Raw genomic sequence first — 22,272 nt, 5'->3', positions numbered from 1 at the left:
CAACTGATTGTAAGACATAACTATTGAGAGCCTTCTAAGTGGCAGAAATTCTGGATACAAAAATAGGTGAGTTAATACCCTTGTCCTGAAGGAATTCACATATTAATCTAGTTAGAACTATAGAATTTTAGATTTGAAAGGGAAGTTTGAGGTAAATTTATCCCATGCCTTTCATTTTACAGGTGGGAACATGTAACGAATGATGTGAGACACAAGTGTTTTAGTCATGATTCTTTAGTTTCAAATAGTAGAAATCCAAGAAAATAAGGTGACGAAAAAAAAGGAAAATTTATTGGGTTTCATAGTCGTTAGTCTAAGAATAGTTTAGCTTTAGGCACAACTGGATCAAAGTGCTCAAATGATTGTCTTCCTTCCCTTTCCCCTTCCCTTCTCCCTCCTTGCCTCTTCTCTATCACTTGGCTCTGCTTCTGTTTTCATTTTGGCCTCGTTATCTCCTATCTCAAACAGGTTTCCTTCATGTGACAGGAAAGATGATCGTTGGTAGCCCTATTATTCACAAACCAAAATCAGGGAGGGTCTTTCTGTCCCCCCACCCCAAGGGCAGAGAGGACCCAGAAGGACTCTTATGGCTCAGTCAGAGACACTTTTCCACCACTGTAGTGCTCCAGGGATGACAGTCCTTTCAGTGTCATATAGAGTAGACAATTCCTCAAAGAATTGTGAAGAGGGATGGAGGCATGTAAGGTTATACAGCAAATACAGAAGGAGCCAAGACCAGAAAACAAGCCTCGTAGGCGATGAACTTTCCAACAGTACTGCAGGTTATGCCTGCTGAGGGCTCTGGTGTCCACTTCTCTTATCTGCCATGATGCCTAGAGCTAAATTTAGTACAAAAGCAATCACTATTCCTAGCTTCAATTTCAGTTATTATTTGCCTTGTTCCACTATATTTTCCTTTTAAAATGTTTATTTTAAGAATTCTATTAAATATATTTTCCTTTTTAAAAATTCACTTCAGATCTCTTTTTGGAAATAAGTGGTTGCAAATATAATAAATAACTTGTACCCTTCAACACTTCACTTTTCTTGTGCTTTTTACCGACCCAGGGGTCTCTTACTGTCAGTTCTCATGTCTATTCAGTGCCATGTAAGGACATAGCAATTTTTCTAATATGCTGGATTCCATTAGTTTTATATTGGTAACTCCCAGAATTTGGCTTCCAGGTTTTCTGTTTATCTGAGTATTTATAATGGATAGCTCTTTAGATGGGAAATACTCTAACACAGACACACTGGTTAATTGAAGACTGGATTTCACATTTTCAGTTTATAAATTTTCTAGTCATGCCTTCCATTTCTAACGAGCAAGATATAGATCAAGTTGACATACTTATGGATGTGAAGGAATGGCTATCTGCAAAAACAAGAAGATATTTTATTAATTTGTTTTTAGGTCTAGAATTCTCAAAATTCTATTTTCCTGTAATCTGATTTTGGCTGGAAATGTAATAAGGTATCAGAAAAATTATGTAGGAGCAGAAGTTGTGAAATGTAAGAAATTTCAATTACCTGAGATTTTCCTACAAAGGGTTCTTGATGTGAATACATCTACCTGCTGTGTTGAATCTTCCAACTCTTCACATTGATTTTGTGCTTGGCCACTCATTAAAGTAGACAAGCAGTCCATATATGAATTTATCAAGCTGTTTGTTTTTCTTACATATTCTCTAAGCATAAGTGATCCAGGGCGGAAAAAGCAGCTCCAGAGTGCTGTGGGCCAAGGCTTCCTCAGGCTTGTTGCTCTGACATCTTCAACTTGCAGATTCCATCTCATGGTCTGAGATGGCAGCTCCATTGCTGCATAGAAGCCAGCAAGAAGGGAAAAGCAGTCAGGGGAGTGCATACGCCTTTCCTTTTAATGTCACAATGGAAGTGTCACATCACTTCCATGTTTAATTGTTCACATGCTTATTCTCCATCTTATTTTAACCCAACTTTTGAGGATTATGCAATTAATTATTTTCTACTCTAACTTTCTGAAAGTCTAATTTTGCTGACAATGGCAGTAAGGGCCTATCTGAAGGTTTGGTTTAAAGACAGCTCAAGAGTTGTGGAGAATCTAGTATCAGAGGGGAAAGTCGGGAATACAATCATTGAGTTATTGTGCTGACCAAGATATAAGGAAAATTTGTGAGACCATTAAAATCGCTCACTTAACATTTATTGAATGCCAGTTTTGAGGGTGGCCTTGTGCCAAACCCAGAGTGCACAGTTGCACTTGGACCTTGCTCTTGAGAACCTCACAACCTGTGCTGATAGGCTTTTGGTTTCATCTTACCAGTAAAAGCAGTGGTACAATGTGTATTATTTCCCCACCCCTGCATTTTAGCAATTAAAGATTTTAGGATGTCTCTGTGAGCAGGGTAAGGGGATGACTATATGGGTCCTTTTTTGTGTGTTCATTTGCTTATTTTTTTATTTCTTCATAATATTTATATTTGCCTCTATAATAAAAAAGAAGCCCTTTATGTCAAAAAAAAGGAAGAAAATCATTGCATTTATACCCAGTTGAATTCAAAAGCCTCAAAAGTTAACAGAAAAATGAAAAGGACAACAGTCATTCACTTAGTTGTTTGTTTTACGTGGTTCAAGGAGGTAGCTATGGGTTTAAAGGATTCAGAACTTAATTTCATAGGTGGAGTAGCATTTTCTTCTCCTGGAATAATTGTTGAAAGCTTTGTAACTGTAGTAAAACTCACAGCTCTTATGAAACAATATTTCTTTTATTGTTCTATTGGCACGACAGTGCTGGGATTTCTGTTTTGTGTGATTATACTCAAGAATCTGGAAGCTCTCCCACAGCTTTGCTCTCATGTCAATAGGAGAAACTGTTTTCATATCAACAGGACAATGAGTCAGTGAAATCACAAACAGAATACTCTTTTCTTAAGACTTTCATGTATATCAGAATATTTTATACCCTTAACAATTTTATGAGATATTATCACCATATTGTATATAAATACATTTAGGCTAAGCAGTTGACTAGGATTAATATCTTTGTTCCTTTTTTTAATTTGTTGTTGTTTTAACATTCAGTCCATATTGAGGTAGGACTGTGGAAGCTCTTGCTTAGCAAGGTGGGGAATTTAATTTAATTCTGAACGCAATAGGAGGTTATTAAATTTTTCTGAATAGGAAAATGATAGTATTGGAACTAACTTGAGAACGATTATCTGTGATGATGTATTCTGTGTATTAGAAGGGGAATCTTGGGGTAGGTAACTAGTATGGAATCTTCCAACAACAGAAGGGTAAAGTCATAAGAGCCTAAATTATGATGATGATAGTATTAACAGTAGAGAGGAAAGAGCAGTTGAGAGAGCTGTTACTAAAGAAGAATAGTTAATATCAGAGTGGAATTTCTAGGAATATGGTTGCTTTTGGTTTCCCATTCCCATCCCCTATGGATGGGGTCCCACCTACTTCCAAAAAGCCTCTCTTTGGGCATCCATCTGATTACACTCCACAGGGCCTGTGTTTTCTTCTTTAATCTCGAAGTCAGGTTGTGTTTCTATTTATAAACTTCTTCACATTTCCAGCCTCCTCCTCTTTCCAAACCCTATTTCCCTACAAATATCCATTCTTCGCTGTCCTCCCCTTAACCACTGCTGCTAGTGTCTGCCATTTCATTCATTCATTATCATTCATTATTGGCCCTGTCTATGTACAAGAGCTGTGTGCTAGAGACACACAGAGAAGAATAGATGATGTCCTTTCAAATCACTGAGCACTTTTCCTTCAAAGTCGTGCTCAGTCTTCTACACTTGTTCTTGGAAGCAACTTGCCCTGGTTGTCAAAGACAACCCAGATTGTATCTTGAAAGACTCTTGTACACCTTTATGAGACATAAATGCTGCATATTTTCTTGGTGTTTTTATTTATTCCACTTGGCAGACAGTCGCTAGATACCATGTTACCTGGAAGATTTCCTCCCCAATTACTTCGTTACACAGCACAATCCATCTCAGGGAGAGATACCTGGCATTTTTGTGAGACAGTGACAGAACATGAATATTGGAATGTTTACATTGGGATACTTCTCTCCTTGGAGCCAATAAGCATTTGGGAACTATTCTGGCTCTGGAGTTCTCAGCTTTTATAGAAGCTGAGTAGGAATGCTACAATAAACCAGGGAATATAATGCTTTTAAAATAGGCTTAACTCCAGGAAGAGTACTGATGGCTCCTTTCAGGGCGCCAAAGGCTGCCGACCTCATTCTTGCTCTTTACTTTGTGTATTTTCCTCTGACCTTGTCAAATTGTTAAAAACAGATTTGGCAAACAATCAGTAACATCTCGTCTCCATCAGTAGTTCAGCTCCTCCTCTCACAGAAGGTTCTTTCTTTTTAGGCTTCACTGCTGCCTCTTGGTAGGAATAACGAGATCTCCAAGGTATGCACACCTCTGGGTTTTCATCATGCTCAGTTTAGTTAATTCAGCATTTATTTATTTATAGTTATTGTGCCCCAATTACAAGTCAGGCACGTCTGTGTGGGGGATATATGGACAAAAAGAGACAGAGAACTCGCATTATTTTAGGAGGTGCTGGAGAGGAAGTCCAGTGGAGGGGATGACATCTTCCCTTGGAAGTGAAGTCTCTTTTACATCTCTATTAGGTATTGGTTGTGCGTCTGCTGCTAAAATAGAGCATATTCCAAGAGAAAATGAAATCTCACTGGAATTTAATCTAGCAGAAGCATATGGCACTTTTTACCTTTCAGATGAAAAAATAAACCAAACAGAATTCATGTTAAAAGAAAATCAGCCTAAGAGAAATGGTTCAGATGTGTCACTGTACATGTTGCAATGAGTATAATTAATTACCTGTCTGGTTACTATAGTGATTTTCAGGACAGTTCACACATTCATAGCAGCAGATATGTTGACTTTTTGTTGTTTTCTTCATTTGCCCAGGACTGCATTCCTTGGAGCATTTAGGCTGAATTTGCTGCAAAGTGAAAAGAAATCCCGAATAGGTTTTTTAAAAGATTTATCTTAATTATCCTTGACTTAATGTAAAGATTTATTTACAAAATAGTATTTTGGTCTTTTTTTTCTTCATAGTGTAGTGGAATTGTTTTGTTATCTGGAGGAATTTCAACAAGTTTAAAAAACAGAAAATATTTCAGATAGTGAAACGGTTTAGGAAGAACACAGTTTTTGTCACATTAATAACTTTTGTAAGCAAATAAGGGAATTAACTCTTTCAAAAAGTCCCTTGACTCAGAATTATTGGACTTTATATTCTTTAGAAAAAGGTTGATAATCATGCTCTTTAAGGAGCATGCCCAGTCTAATCTTAAAAAAAAAACAATGGAAAAATTTGAATTTAAAACCATTAAAGTATTAGTTAAAAAGATAACCCTAGATATATAAATAATATTTAAATCATCCTGAGAATTCAGGTTACAATGCTGCATGTCACAATGTGAATCACACGTAGCATTCTACTTTTACGGAGCCCTCTGTTTCCAATATAGCTAATAACTCTTTCCATTTCAGCTGTGTTTTTTTTTTTTTTCCATTCCTAATCCCTTTCTCATAGCACATCTCGTGAGATAAAAATTACTGTCTCACTTTTACCCTTGGGAAGCCAAAGCAGAATGGGTAAATGAGGCTTTCTCTAGATTCCCTTAACAGCTATTCCTAGCCTGGAACACAAAGTCCTTAGCTAACTAGTCTTTTCTTTGGGACATGAAAATGATCTGACCGAGAGAGAAAAGTAGCCAAGATTAGTAGCCCTGGGTTCACAAGTGCTGGCTTTCTTTTTCTCACCACAGCTATTGCTTATCTGGGTTTTCAGCAGGCAGGATATCTGCCTTGTGGATTCCCCAGGGAAAACTTTTAATCTGAAGTATCCACACTCCGGGAGGGTGCTCCGAAGACACAAAAGGATTTAACTACAAGATAAAGCTGGACATCATTAGGAGGAGAAAAGTGAAATCTTTCTTCCCAGCAGGACAGTTCCTTTTCTCTCCCCATGTAAGAGACAGCGAAGCATTCTAAAGTCTAGTATTGGTGTTTGGGGGGCATCAATAAATTTAAGATTATTTGATATTTTGGACTGTGGTTTTTGATGACTTACCAAGATGCTGATACCCCAACTAGCCTGCAGCTTGACAAGTGAATCTTGAAGTCTGACCTAACTGATCTCAGATCTTGTTGGTTTCTACTACCTCCTTGATTATGTATGGGTGTTTCCATCAGAAAGGAAACCTTGTCCCTCTTTTCATGGTTGTCAGTCCCTTCCGTTTAGTCCCTAAAAGCCCCACTCAGTTATCTGTCATCCTATCATCTCCCCCACGTTGAGTGTCTCCCCTACAAAGTCTGGAGATGTCTTGGTAACAGTTAAAAACAGCACTTCTTGCAGAAATTATAATAGGGAATCCTCTCTGTATTCAATAATAAAATGAGTCACAGCATGGTTTAAAAAATCCAGTGTGAGTTACGGTGTTTAGCAGAGTGCTGGATTCACAATGTAGTTGTGAGGGTGATAGTGATGATAACGAAGACAATGATGAAAGTTTGAGAACGCAGAAGGATGGCTACGTTTCTGTGTTTCAAGGAAAAAGTACCTTACTTTACTGAAATTTATGACAGGGAAAATTAGAATAAGATAGTGGCTTAAAGCATTTCTATGTTCATTCTTTCATTGAACACATACATTTTGAGGGCCTATTATATGCCAGGCACTGTTGCAATTACTGGAGCCACAGTAAGGAATGAAATACAAAATTCCATGCTCTCATAGGCCTTCTGTTCTAGTTGACAAGATTGACAATAAACAAAATAAAAATAAGCAAAATGTACAGAATGCTAAATAGTGATAAGTGCTAAGGAGAAAAACTAAAGACAGGAGGGTATAGAAGAAGTATTAGGTTGACAATGCAATTTTAAATAAGGTGACCAGGAAAGGCCTCCCTGAGATGGTGACATTTTAGGAAAGACAGAAAGGAAGTGAGAAAGTGTACCATGTGGACATCAGAGAAGATTATTACAGGCAAAGGAAACAGCAGGTAAAAGGCCTTGAGCTAGGAGAAGGGAAGACATGTATGGAAGATTGAGAAAGCCCGTGGGGTTGTAAGAAGGGCTGAGAGTGAGGGGAAGGTAGTGGGAGATGAGGTCAGGGAGGTGCTGGTGGCAGATAATGTATGGTGTTTAAAGACAATGTCTTTTCCCCTGAGAGAAATAGGATGTATAGGGAGGGTTCTGAGCAAAGCATGATATTTTACAGGATTACTCTGGCTTCTGTCTTAAGAACAGACTGAAGGGGGTAAGAGTGGAAGCAAGGAGCAGTTAGAAACCTACTATCTGAATCTGGGTGAGAGGTGATCCTAGCTTGGAGTGGGGTGGTAGCAACAGAGTAGAGGACAAAAGTGTCAGATTCTGGACTCATTTTGAAAGTATAACTTAGGATGGATATGAAATGTGACAGAAAGAGAAGTGACAAGGATCCCACCAGATTTTTCCATGAGCAGCTAGGAGAAGGGAGTTGCCATTTATTGCAGTGGGGTAGCTTTTGGAGCTCAGTCTTGGAGATAATTTGTGAAGATGACTACTAGACACCCAGGTAGAGATGTCAGTCAGGCAACTGTATATTTACTTGAGTTGAAATTCAGAAGATAAAAATCTGGGAGTCATCTGCCTTCTATATAGTGACATTATTTAAATGCCTGGATGAGATCACTAAGGAAAAGTGCAGACCAAAAAGAGGAGTGGTTCTGAGCTCTGGGCCCACCAATACTTATGGGCAGTAAGAATGGTAAGGAAACAGCAAAGGAGACTATGAAGTAGTGGCCAGAGACAGGAAGAAAACCAAGGGAATGTACTGTTGTGGAAGCAAATAAAGAAGGGAGAATAATTAGCCAGTAGGTGAAGTAAGATGATGTTTGTATTTATTAACTAGAGAGAAAGAATTCTGATGGACTGAAAAGAGTTCAAAAGAATTATGGGAGGAGAGATATTGAGGCCAGTGAATATATTCAACTTTTCCGAGGAGTTTTGCAATAAAGAGAAATAGAGGAATGGGTAGTATATGGAGGAAAAATTGGGGTGTCAATGGAGCTCTTTGGTTTTTTCTTAAGATGGGAGGAAAAACAGCATGTTTGTATCGCTATTTAAATAACACAGAAAATACTTGAGGGTGCAGAAGAGAGTGGAGAATTGCCAGAGCAATGTCCTTGAGTAAGTAAAAGGGGTTGGGATTCAGAGGTCAGCTGGAGGAGCAGGCCTTGGCTAGGAGCATAGACAGTCCATCCACAGTGCCAGATGGAAAGCAGGAATACAGGCACAGATGTGGTGGCAGCGGAACACTGGAGTTCTCTTTTGACTGTCTCAGTTTTGTTAGTCAACTAGGAAGCAGGGTCCACTGAAAGTGAGGATGGGGAAGATGTGTTGGAGTCAAAGAAGAGAAAAGAAAGTATAAAAAGCCATCTAGGAAGGTGGACAGATTAATGGGCTAGGGTAATAGTCTGATTGCCCAATAGCATTTAGGACCCGCTGGAGGTTAGAGATCATGAATTTTAAATGAAAACAGTCAGCAAGGTAGGTGGGGTTTATTTCTTTTTCTTTTTTGCTTGTTTGCTTTTGCCAAGTTCAGCTACATGGGGGCTATATTGATTAGGCAGAGAGTTTAATATAACCAGGATTATACTTCCGTCCAATGAATAAGATGAAGAGAGAGATGGGCAAGGAAATTGAGGGTGTGTACAAGGAAGTGATATACAAGTTGACCATGGAATTTAAGGAGGAAAGTTGGGGACAGAGAATAGGCAGTAGGACCGCTAGAGGTCCTCGCGGGGTCAAGGACTTTTGCAGTTGAAGTACCAATTGATTTGAATGCTACAAAGCAGCCAACAGCAAAATTACCTTAAGATTCCTGAACTCATTTTTTGTTTCTTGGTCTGTGACAATGAAGACATCATTCTTCAGGTCGTATTGTGCCATCTCGGCAATAGTCATGTGAACGTTGATCTTCCAGAGCACAACATCATATCCAGTATTCATATCTCCATGGGCATCAAAATGAAATGAACTCCCTCCATCTGTGAACGTCACATTTTTCAGTACATCAAGTAACTATGAACAATAAAAACAGAAACAAAGACTGATAGAAATATTGTAAGTGTATCCATTATCCCAATCATAACACTGCCTTACAAGGAATATCACTTAAAAATTAGAAAAAGGACATTCTGGATCAGTGAGTGTGGTAATTAGTTGAGAAGGTTCTTAACTACTAGGCAACAATTTGAGAAGTGTTGAGAATTTCTGCCAAAGTCTTGCTCTGTGAATTTGAGAAAGCAAGTTAATGTTTATGGAGGTAGCTTCTCTAGCCTACAAAATTGAAATCTGAGCATCTTTACTTTCTCCACTTTGCAGAATTAATGGGTCCTCTGGGGCAGATGCCTGGGCTCTAATTCTGGTTCCATATTTCATTAGTGGTGTGATCTTGGCAGTTACAATTTCTTTCTAGGCCACAGTTGAGGTAAATGAAACCTACTTAATATGGTTATTGTAAGAATTAAATGTAATTATGGATGTAAGCACGTTAGCCCAGTATCTGGCACAGATTAAGGGTTAATAGAGATTAGCTTAATACCTTTAAGTACCTGTTATTAGCTAATAGGGATGTTGTGCAAGTAAATAAAAATACTTTGCGTCTATCAACTAATAAAGTCACTTGACATTCATACATTACATGCTAATACTCAAATCTGTGATGCCCTTTTACTCCATAACAACTCAGTGAAGCAAGCTGAGCAGGGATCATCTTCCTCTTTTCTCAGAGGAGGACCCCAGCCAAGGGGTGAAGGACCTTATCTGAGGATACACATCTTGACTTTCATTATGAGATCTTTCCATTGCACCTAACAATATATTCATTTAAATTCTCCTCATTGTTTTTTTCCTTCTGACTCAAAGCAATCATCCCTGTGCCATTTGGAGTTATGGAAGGCAGGAAATTCGTCCTTTCCTTCTAGAGTCACCATCAGCCTGGGCCTTTGGCCAAGTCTGAGTAGGTAATCCAAGCCAATAGCTATCATGCTTACCAGCCCCAAAATGAAGGCTGAGGGGACAGAACTACAGACCTGGGCAACAGTCCGGTAATGACAGCACCCTGCTCTTGGGGTTTGTGCTGAGGGGCGTCCCTACCCGAGAAGTTCAATTGGTGAGCCTAAGGTAACTGCTAGTGTCTGCCTTCTAAGTCCATACTCGTTTGGTGGGAGGTGTGGATCTTCTCATCTCCAATGGTTTTCACGTCTGTTTCAGTAATTGAGAGTATAGTAAAGTGATCTCTAAATTCTATTTCCAATTTAGTTCAGAAAATGATTCTTTTTAACTTGAGAAGAAATATAATGAAAAAGTACTTTTCTTGTTACCCAGTTTGTTCAGTGAGAACTTGTATGCAATATAGCTAGAACAGAAAATGTTTTACTGACAAATGAGGCAGCCATATTGAGCTTGTGCTGCAGGAGAAGAATACTGGACTGGGAGGGAGGAAAACATTTGACTTCTGGCTCCACGGGCCTGTGCATCTATATCTGTGATGCTTATGTGGCTTTTGTTGGGTGCAAAATCTATGGAACAAGGCTGAAATTATTCTATTTGAATAGAGTTATTCTTATTCTATTTCTTCCTAGTTAATCTTTTTTTTAAAAATATTTATTTATTTATTTGTCTGGCTGTGCCGGGTCTTAATTGTGGCATGTGGGATCTTTGCTGCCGCGTGCGGGATCTTCATTGCGGCTTGTGGACTCTTAGTTGCTGTGTGTGGGATCTAGTTCCCTGACCAGGTATCGAACCCAGGCCCCCTGCATTGGGAGCGTGGAGTCTTAACTACTGGACCACCAGGGAAGTCCCTTAGTTAATCTTTTATGAATGTTTCTTTCCTGCAGTTTTTTTTCCCCTTTCGCAAATAGAATATAAGAAAATCAAGTTGTATTTTAAGTAAATATATTAGCTACAGTAGTCATGTCAATAACCAAATATCACTTTAACAAAATCTCTAAGCATGTATATTGATTTTATTATATGTCCTCACAGGTTTCTTCATTCTTTTAATTAATTCAAATTAATTAGTATTGCTTTAAAGAAGCAGGATGTCAGATCTAAGGTGGTAGAATTAACCAACAAAATCTTATTCCAGGAATTGCCTGGAACAAAAAATATGGAGGGAACAAAAATAGAACAAGTAAAGCCCTACCTTCAATGTTCCCATCTCTACCTGTGTATTGACTTTTCTTCTGTTCCTTCCTTAAGCAATATACACACGTAACCCCCAGGAACTTAGTTCTTTAGGGAGCATATCCTCTTCCATTCTTTTGTTTGAACTGTAATTTCCACGAGTTTTTTCCTGCATTTAATCAGGTTTTACAGGGTAAATTTCTGACACATATACGTTCTGTAAATAATGATAACATTGTATGATGTAAATAAACTAGCACAATTCCATGTTTGTTCTTACAGGAAAGAGGGTGGAGGCAAACAAAACAGTACATTCATCACTTGTTAAATATTCTATCGAACATTTGCTCTGGATTAAGGTAATTTTGAACATTAATGCTTATAGTTATTAAGCTATTTAAGGCTTTTTCCATCCATTATTTTTTTATTTTTCATCAAGGCTCTGAAACTCATGATAAGTTGACTCTAAAATATTTAGAGAGTAGGATTTGCATCTCCATGATTATATAATTCACCTCTGTATGGTAATGACCTGTTTCTGAGAACTCAAGTGGTCAGGAGACCACTCCAATTAAACTGCCGTGGTTGATGTTGTTTTCCATGTCCCCAGCCTCTCTGCTGTCTACTACGTCTCCGTAAGTGAGCTGTGCTTGTGAAAAGAGGTATCTATGTGAACGAATTAGAGACTAGCGAGGAAGCAGCCTTGCATCTCTGTCTGGTACCCAACCTATGTCTTTTTCTTTTGTAAACTTTTCCATGGTGTAGCAAAAAAGCACATGACTAAGGCTGGGACAGTTTCACTGCTAACTGTATGGGTGCCCATGGGCCAGACCCTTATGGCTGAGGTCCCCTCCATCTCTAAACTGCTGCAAGTCTCAGTCACCAGTAACACTTCTTCTTGCCAGTTCTTTAGGATGAAGTGTAATGAACAAGAATCTGTGGATCTACCATAATATTTAAAGATTAGAGATGATGTGTGTCAATGCTTAGTATAGTAGGACTTAAAAATTATTAGTTATTATTTTCCTCATTGCTCCACAATCATTCCCTTTTTGTCCTAATGTCTCTCTGACTTCTGGACCACTACACTTGAATGTCTCATAAGTTCTTCAAATTCAACATGTCCAAAATGGAATGCTTGATATTTCTTCTTGCTTCCAGACCTTCACTTTTCTCTGTGTTTCCATCTCAATAAATGGCACCAGTTGCCCAAATTTAGAATCATTTGAGACATCTTTGCTTTTCTCTGTCATTCTTTACATCCAATCTATCTCCAAATACTCTTCGTCTTTCCTCTTAAGCATATGCCTCTCCATCCTCATTGTCACACCCTTAGTACCTGTAGTACTTATACCTGAAGTATAAGGCAACCTTATTGTATGCCTGGATTACCAAACTGGTCTTTCTCTATCTAGTCTTGTCTTCCTCTAGTCAATGTACATTGCAGTAGGAATACTATTTCTACAATGGAAAGCAGGTCACATCACTCTTCTGTCTAAAAATAGCTTTAACTGGCTCCCCTTTGCTCTCTCAAGTCCAAACCTTTAAACATAGCTTGCAGACTTTCTATTGAAAGGATGGTCTTTGTACCAGCAATATCAGCATCACCCGAGAGATTGTTAGAAGTGCAGACTTTCAGGTCCCCCACACTGGAACTACTGAATTAGCATCAGCATGATAATCATATTACCAGGTAATCAAGTTTGAGATGCTCTGATTGATAAGGCCCTAATGATGGATGCTTCACTAACCCTCCACTCTCATTTGCCTGTAATTTCCACAAAAGACTCCAGCTCTATGGCACTACTTTCTGATCCCCGAAGATGCCATGCTTTCTCTCTCTGTGACTTTGCTGGAGTATTTCTGTCCTGCTTAACTCCTACCCATCTGTCATATTCACCAGAGATGTCATGATCTTTGGAGAATGTTCTCTGAATTGCTAATATTGGATTAGTTGCCTCAATTATATGCTTCTCTACCATCTTGTATTTATATGAAACATTGTAATGCATTATTCTGCACTGTGATCAGCTCCTTAATCATTTGATTGTTTACTCCTCTAGACACATGACTCCTTTAGGGAGAGAATTGTCTTGTTCTCCATAATATTTTCAGCACTCAACACAATGGCTGGTAACATCGAGACATCCAACAAATATTTGCCAAATAATTGTGTAAATAGTAGTTTGACTATTATACATTCTCTCATCCCAAATACATCACTCACTACCTTGTATATCATCCACAGTAGAGGAAAACAAAAAAGAAAACCAAAATCACTATTCACAACAAGGAGGTGGTATTCTCACACACATCTGAGGAACATAAAAAAAATCTGTTGAGGTAAAACAAGTATGACTGTGCTATCCCTGAATACTGCTCACAGACATCATCAAATGTGGAGCCAAAGTAAGGATTATCCTCAAATATTGGAAAAAACTAACTCCTTTAAAGTTATTTGAATCTAAAATCATTCAGAAAGTATTGTTTAAATATTAGTGAATTTTGCCAGGGGACAAAATAATTTTTAGGTATATATCTTTGATTAGTGACCCTAAATGTTGCTGATCTTTTAAATTTAATGTCTATGGAGAATTCTTCCTAAAAAGACAATTGTTTGCATTATTTGTCCAATTAATTCTGGCATAGACATGGCTCACTCGTGATCAAAGGAGCAAGGTACTCCCCTATTCCTCCTTTCCAGTCTGTTTCTGTTTGTTCTGGATTACCATGCTCCCGGGTGGGGGGGAATAAAGAATGACCCCAGGCTCCTAGTGTTTAAATAAAACATTTTAGAAGATCTGCTTCAATTATACTTTCTCAAGATTTTTCCTCAGAATGTTTGAGACTTATTCCTGACTTAAAATACTTTTCCAGAGGATAAATAGCTATTGCTATTTGTACTTCTCTTCTTTTATGAGTCTCTTTATAGCTCCTCCCGTTTATCCCATCTGCCTCTGATTGTCTATTTTCTCTCCATTACTCTTTCTCAACCTCTCATTCTTAAAATTTCATGTAGTGGTTTCATTATGTTGGTCTACTTAACTTAGAGTTTTGTTGTTGTTTTTTTTTAACCAATCCCTCATTAAAGTTTTACATTACCAAGAGTATGCTTTCAAACAGGCATCTTAAAATCACTAGACATATAAATATGTGTGTGTGTGTGTATACACACATATTTTAAAGAAAGTTTTAATTAAAAATCAAAATTCTAATCTCTAGTCTTACCTCTTCATTAGGTTTTTTTCTGCCTTGCATTTACAAGGTGAAAACTAGTTTTAAAATGAGCTACTTAAAACACCCTATGACCATCACATGCTTCACCCAAATGTAAGCTGATCACTTCAGACCTTGGAGCTTGTGTTTGTGGGTATTAAAAGTAAGAATGACAAAAGTAGAAACAGCCTGCCATGGACATTCACTTATGTGATCAGAAGAATTGGATCTTATTCCCTTTTACCTTTTTTCCCTAACAAATGTAAAATAAATATCTATTTTGGAACATGATTCTGCCTTAAGACAGACAGGTTTGGCTTTGAATATACGTTAGTGAGAAATTTGTTTCTAATGAGTAAAATTTATCATATAAAGCAGCAGTTTGCTTTTAAATGCCTTGTTTATGAACATTTTAAAAACACAATGGAAAATTTTCACTAAATAGGGCCATATTATGCTTTAATTAGAGTTTCTACAAACTAATCAAAGAGAAGAAAGGGAAAGACTTCTTTTACACAATTAGTGGTTCATTTAAACCTGAGATATCATAGGACTTGTTATGACTGACCTAACAACATTCATTTGAAGAAGACTGGAGTCCTAGGGAGACTGCCCTAAGTAAGAGTCATAACTGGAGGCGTTAGGACTGTATCCACCAGAGACACCACGAAAACCAAAGGGTATGGAGTCAGAAGACCCAGACTAGAGTCATATTTCTGGTACTTTCAGCTTTAGTTTCTTTATGCATAATATTTAGCAATAATAAAAGGAATCATTAAACATGCCTGGTCTTGTGTTTGTTAAGAGCATCAAAAGAGATAATCATTTGAAGCTTTGAAAAACTGCAAGATCAGATACAAATACATAAACTAAAGGAAAATAGCACTATCAACAGAATCTTCTTGGAAATTAAAAGAACACAACTTTGGTGGGTCAGAGTAGGAGGTGAAGGTAAAATAAAAACTCTATTATCCTTAAGAACAAAGAACTAGTGATAGAAATACAGGTTATTCAAACACTGAAAGTATCTACTTATAAAAGGAATACAGTGAAGAGCAGTTTATATAAATATTGCAGATTAAAGAAAGGAGAGAAATGATGGTAGGGGAATTTTCTCGGATATGTGAGTTAGTACCTCCCATGGTTGAAAGGCATTGGGGTTCTGACTGTCTGGAGCTTGGCACAGATCCCGAATGGCATAACCAAGGGCAAACACTGCTAGCTGAATACTGTGAACAAGTCCCGGCTCAGTGTAATCCCACAGGAAGTCATTTCTCAGCGAGAAGTTCCTTTCTATATCCTCGTTAGCCTTGTAGGCCAAAGTCCCCTGAGAATAGTTGGAAATGCATTGACTCAGATCACTGTCCTTAGTATATGCACAGGCAGAGCCTTGAGCATGGCATATTCATTTAAGGGCTTGTTATTATCACTGGGAAACATATGCAGATTTTGAAGAAAGGAATGGAAAGAGGACATATTCCTTCTTGTAAAGGTAAACCCCACAACTTTGCCAATCTTTTTAACATTAGGAATGGTGGTGATCTTGGTGGCCATTGACCAGTTATCGCTAGCAATCCAGATCTTATTTATATTCCTTTCAATGGCTTTACTGAAGAGATTGAAAACATGGAACTGACTCAGAAATACCACAATGACATTAACCTGGCTTCTGCTATGATTCTCTCAAGTGTCTGACTGATCCTGACTTCAATGGTATTATCTGAGAGGAAGGCTGGGAGAACTTCTCTGAAGGCTATGCACACATTATTTGTTGAGGTCTGAATTGCAAAAGTGTTGAGAGCCAGTCGTCCATAGTCATCATCTGTGGTCAGGATACCAATCCAGTTCCATCCAGATTTCTGAATCAGGTGGGCCATTGCTTTAGTTTGGTAGAAGTCACTGGGCACAGTCTGTAAAAATGAAGGAAAGCGAATTTTGTCACTTAAGGTTTCTGCATTTGATTCATAACTCACCTGGAAATGGACAGAATCTTTTAGTTATGGTGTTGATGAGCTGCAGGTGGCTATTCATAGTAGATATTCTTCTCTTTGATTTCTGTGAGTTTCCATAACATTTTCTAAATTCTTTGATCCTTTCCATCCTTCCCCTTCAATGAACTACTTTATAAATAGCTTAAATCATGATATTTAGTACCCGGTGACTGTTGAGAGTCATTGCTTTTCAATCATTTGGTACCGTGTATAGTATAAGCCCTTCAAGGGTTTAGGCTCTATTTTAAATCTCCATCTACACTCCTATATCCATTTATATCTATCTTATATCTCAGGCTAGGGCCAATAGTGGATATTATTTAAATACTTAGAGATAAATATGGGAAAATGCAGTCAGTCAAATAAGCAAAACGAATTTTCGGACACCTAGTTTGTTCAAAGTTTGTATAAATGACAACTTTGATGATTTTTATTCTAGGTAAAATAAATCATCCAGACAAATAATCATCTGTCCAGGGGTCAGTAAACTTGCTTCTGTAAAGGACCAGATGTAAAATATTTTAAGCTTTGTTGGTCATGTGTGGTCTCTGTCATATATTATTTTTGTATTTTTTGTTACAACCTTTAAAAAGTGTAAAAATCATTCCTAGCTTGACATCTCAAGAGCTTGAAAGCCACATTTGACCCACAGGCTATACATTCAACAGTTTTCGGACTCCTAATCTACTCAAAAGAGCAGCAGCATTTTAGGAGACCTCCCTAATGTGTGCAAAGTTTTGCCTAATTTACAGCTTTGGTGATTTTATTCGAGGGAGAGTTATTACCTTCCACAGCTGCAATTGCACTGTGCCACTTCCTCAGTGATTTTTTTTTTTACTATTTACAGCAGCTACATAGTATGGGGGAAAGACAATAGGCTTTGGAATCAAACAAACTTAGAATCCTGATTCCAATAAATTTGGCAAAGTTAGTTAACATTTCTTTCCCTGTGAAACAACAGGATTCTTGTGAAGATTGAAGGAGAAATTTTAAATAGATAGTGGCACACAGTGGACATTCACTAAACCTTAATTCCCTTCCCAGTACCTGACATTACTATGCTCACCTTCACTGTGCCACCTGGGCTTCTGTAAAATCCGTGTTACCACGGAGAGTCCCCTCTCCTATTGTGTGATCTATCATGGAAATTACATTTTCACATTAAACAACCATTGTTAAAAATAGTCTACTTTTCTTACTTGTCACTTAACTAACATTATACATAGTCTAGAAATTTTGGACCAAAGCCTTATCTCTGAGATATTTGGGGGAATAGTTTTTTTGTTTTGTTTTGTTTTGGACTTAAACTTTTCATTATCAACTTCTCTAGGCTATAATATAATGGAACTCTAAGAGTTTTGTATGGGTATATGCACTTATTTAGTCTAGCTCCAGAAAGTTACATATTTTGAATTCTTATGTACTTATATTATACATGTATATATTTCTATCTGTTCACTTCTATCAGATGGTCATTTCTTGATAATCTGACTATAAGCCTTTTCTAACCTTTTGCTTCTAATCTTCCTTGATCTTAGAAAGTAATGACCTAGTGAGTTACAGAGTGATGTGATATGAAGGTTAATTGGTTCAAAATCAAAGCCAAGAGAGCTTACTTGACTCTGAGTAATGTGCAAGAACTTAGTGCAGGGCTGTCTAATATATGCTTTGGTCTTTCAAAGACCATTTTGCTTACTTCCTGGTTAATGGTTTGCATTATAGGAAGCTCAGTAGTTCACAGTCTCTGCTCAAAGTCTTTCCATCATACTCAGAACAAAGTGCAAACCATACCACAGCTTACAAGATGCTATGTGACCCCACCCTTACCCATCTCTACAAATGCATCTCTTACTCTGCTCCTTTCTGCTCAAACTGACCTAACCATATTGACCTTTTGTTATTCTTTGGACATTTCAACTTTGTACTTACTGCTTTCTCAGCCTAGGTACTCTCCTCTTCTCCCCATCTTCTCTTGACTGTCCCTTTTCATTCAAGTTTCAGACTGAACGTCACCTCCTTGAGAGTCTTCTTTGACTTCCACGCCCCTTTACCCCTCACTTCCCCTGCAGTTTTCTTCATGGTACCTGACTGATGTTATTTTAGAAACAAGGCAGTTGAGGTGCTCAGAAGTTTCTGTCTTATCCAAATAACACTGAAAACTGTCAGAAACTAGACCTGACAGATTGAGGATGACTACTCCCTTAGTGCTTTGATCACTATGCTATCCATAATGGGGCACATCCTTTTTTTTTACTGAAGAGAAAGAAAGGTTAAAGTAAAAGCATCTCCCCCACTGGCTTCCCAGATTACCCTGATCCTTTCATGATAAAGAATATGATCAAACCCAGTGTATGGAGGTAGAACAAAACCCACCTGTGGCATGAGCTGTAAATTCAACATCCGGGAGACAGCCATGGTTATATCTGAGTAGCCAGCACCTATGACAGCCTTACCCCTTGGCATGTATCTGGAATAGTCACACTTAAACTCCACGATTTCTCTGGAGCAGTTGAACTTAGAAACCTCAGAGCAGCTGCCATTGCCTCTGTGACATCTATGCAAGTGTCATAGATTTCATACCCTAGTTTGACTCCAGATAATAGTGTGTTGAATTATTGATCATCTCAATGCTGTGTATCGTGGCAAGAATTTGAAGAAAATTTGATATTTCAAAGCTGTTGAGAAACAAGTTTTTTTGAAATTAGAACATAACTCTTCTACAGACATGATGATATCCTATTTTACTCTCATTTCTGCTGTATAATAATTTCTGAATCAGTGACGCTTATCTCTTGAAGGATCTAAACTTTATTTATTTAAAAATAGTTTTTGATGGAAACCTTTCTCAAGAGTATATAAGGGGACTTCCCTGGCAGTCCAGTGGTTAAGACTCCGTGCTTCCAATGCAGGGGGCGCGGGTTCGATCCCTGTTTGGGGAACTAAGATCGCACATGCTGCGCGGCCAAAAAATTAAAAAAATTTAAAAAAAAAGAGTATATAGGAACCCATAGTTTCTCAAATGGAGTCTACAGAAGAGGATTTAACCTTTTCTTGGTTAATTTCAGGATCATTTTGAATATTCAGTTTAGTATTCTACAGTATGAAGATGTTTTCATAGTTAGATGTCAGCATTTTATTGCTGTCCAAGAATCTGCTTTTATAGACTCTCCCATTTTTTACTTTTGTGATGCTAATCTATTGTTGTTGGAAACCAGAAGAATAAGACTCTTAAGAATGACTTATAAAACAGGCTCTGGGTAAACGCACGATAGCTTTCTCCGAGATAACATGCACTATTTCAGTTCCGAGACATAGATATTTCCCCTTTTAGTGGGTTTTTCCAGTTGGCTTCTGGACTTGTGATTATTCCAGAGCATTGAGTTGTTTAATTACTGATTTACTGTTAAGTTTATTTCACCCACCACTGTATACAAAAGGTTACAAACAGTGCCTAATACAGAGTAAGAATTCAATAAATATTTTTTGAATGAATATAAGGGGATATTGTTGTTCAGGGTTTCGATATTTTCAAGTTTCTTTTAATTCATTTAGTTATGATAAATTAAATAATATTTGGATAATGCTGTTTGTCATTACAGACTATCTAAATGTGAAGTTTGGCAATGAACATTAAGTGTTTAATTTAAAGAAAGAAACAAAGAAGAAAGGTTGAAGTAATGAATTGTCTGGCAAATAAAATGTGTAATATTTTCAGAGTCCCCCACATGTTAGCTCCATGAGAGTCTGAACCTCTTTGGTGTTTACCTCAGTATCTCCCATGCCTAGAATGCGACCTAGGTAATGTAGGCATTTAATAAATAGTTGTTCCATGTTGAATGAATACTGTTTCTCTCAAGGAGTGACAATACAGCAAAATGATGTTCAGTGACTTTTTTTGTCCAGAATAAATTTGCTTATTAGACCAAATGATTTTTTTTTTATCATTTTCCATCCTTATTTGTTGGCCTATGATTGTGGGCCTTAAATCTGCAGTGCCTATTTAGTGCTCTGAAAAATCCTCATTAACTATTTCGGGGTGTTCACTGGTATTCCTGATAATCAATGATTAAGATGACAGTAGCTCAAAATACCCAACTTAATGCCAGGAAGGAATCTTAGAGTGATGTGGGATCACATTTTACCTGAAAGCATTCATAGAGGGCATGCTAAACACTTTTTGATTAAAAAAAGAAAAAAAAAGGAGGAGAAAAGCGGAGATTAAATTTACATACAGAAGTATCAAGATAGAAATCAGGATTTGAGAGTTAGAAGGAAGCACTGGGATCACATTGCTATAAAACAGAAGCTGATGCTGCCTGTCTTTAAAAGTTATCCAGGCCCTTATTTTACAGAAGAGAAAAGTCAGAAGCTGAAACTCAGAGAGTTTAAATGATTTGCCTAAATCTACAAAATTACTTTGTCCCCAAACTGAAATTAGAATTCAAATAGCCTGTTCTCCTTAAAGAAAACCATCTGTAGTATCCTCCATCCAGCTTTATTTTTCTATAATACACCATGACAAATGTCTTTTCTGTAGTCAAGCTTTCACAATATAAAGTGTTCATGAAGGAAGAAGGAACACTCTGAGTTGAAGTAGGGTTCTTAATTCATTATGAAAGAATTAGGTGATTTCAAGAATGAAATAAATACAGTGTTGACAAAAATGTTAGTATGGAGAAAAATTTTAAGTGCAGTCTATTTTAAACAAAGAATTAAATAAACATCCATGTTTGAAACAACCCACATTTGTGGGTGATAAAAATATAGTTGTGCTATGTATGCTTGTAGTGGACAGGCTACTGCGTCTTATTGGTTTTCTCGTGTGACGTCAGGGGTTACTCTTTTTAGGCAAAATCGAATAAATATATTAATGGGAAGCATTCATTGCCTCTGTACTTGGAGGTTGATTATACATATAGTGCTAATATAGCTTTCTTGTAAGGAAGAATAGCAAGACTTAACTTTATGCAACGTAAAAATATATGAGTTTAAATTTTGTTAAAATAATTTAGATGTTAATACAAGTAAACATTTACATGCCCTAGTCTCACTGTATAATCTTGAAATCTAAATGTGTTCTCTGAAGCTTTACTCACCCGACACACTTCTGGATTTCTGGCCATCTGGGGTAGTCTTCTGAGGACAGCATTTTTTCATGAATGGCAAACAAACATCCAATCATGATATGCCCTGGAGAAGTGGCAGCCACAAAGTCATCAGGGGTCTGGCAAGGCTGGGAAGTAGCAAAAATAATCACAAAACAGGTAATCAGTACTATCAGTAGTGCCATGTTTCTATCTCATTTGCTCACTTCTTGCGAGTTCTGAGGAATCATTGAGCTCACAGAGTGCCAGCAACATCATTCTGATTTCACCTGTAAACACCATATAAAGTATTGGATAGTGTCAAGGGCCAGAAACACTCAGTGTTCACATACTTGATGACAGTCAAAACAGTTCTTCACCAGTAAGAACATAGCAGACTTTCTCACACTCCGTTGTTGATGAGTGATGGCAGTAATGCCAGGTAAAGCTGGTAGACTTAGAAACACAGCTCCTCACTGTGATAGCATCTTTTACTCAACTGACATGTCAAGGGCTTTGAGTCATGCTGGCATTTCTTTTGAAGTAAGATATAGAATCTTCAAGAGGGAGCCGTTTGGGAAAGTTTTCCCATTTCAGAAATGGACAGTTTTGGGACTGCCCTGGTGGCACAGTGGTGAAGAACCCACCTGCCAAGGCAGGGGACACAGGTTCGAGCCCTGGTCTGGGAAGATCCCACATGCCGTGGAGCAACTAAGCCCGTGCGCCACAACTACTGAGCCTGCGCTCTAGAGCCCGCGAGCCACAACTACT

At 37.8% G+C, this 22,272-nt stretch overlaps 1 protein-coding gene across 1 annotated transcript; it reads right to left on the bottom strand.

The window, feature by feature from the left end:
* Window positions 1-2,582: 2,582 nt before the first annotated feature.
* Window positions 2,583-21,707, bottom strand: GPRC6A (G protein-coupled receptor class C group 6 member A). The gene is given in 10 exon segments (XM_036871210.1): window positions 2,583-2,677; window positions 4,848-4,971; window positions 8,892-9,101; window positions 15,562-15,819; window positions 15,822-16,093; window positions 16,096-16,399; window positions 18,791-18,936; window positions 18,939-19,023; window positions 19,026-19,092; window positions 21,514-21,707. Coding segments are annotated over 10 exon segments (1,755 nt in total).
* Between the last annotated feature and the right edge of the window lie 565 nt (window positions 21,708-22,272).

Source organism: Balaenoptera musculus, chromosome 12 (genome assembly GCF_009873245.2).
Source record: "Balaenoptera musculus isolate JJ_BM4_2016_0621 chromosome 12, mBalMus1.pri.v3, whole genome shotgun sequence".
Classification (NCBI taxonomy): domain Eukaryota; kingdom Metazoa; phylum Chordata; class Mammalia; order Artiodactyla; family Balaenopteridae; genus Balaenoptera; species Balaenoptera musculus.
This window is presented reverse-complemented; position numbering and strand designations above follow the sequence as displayed.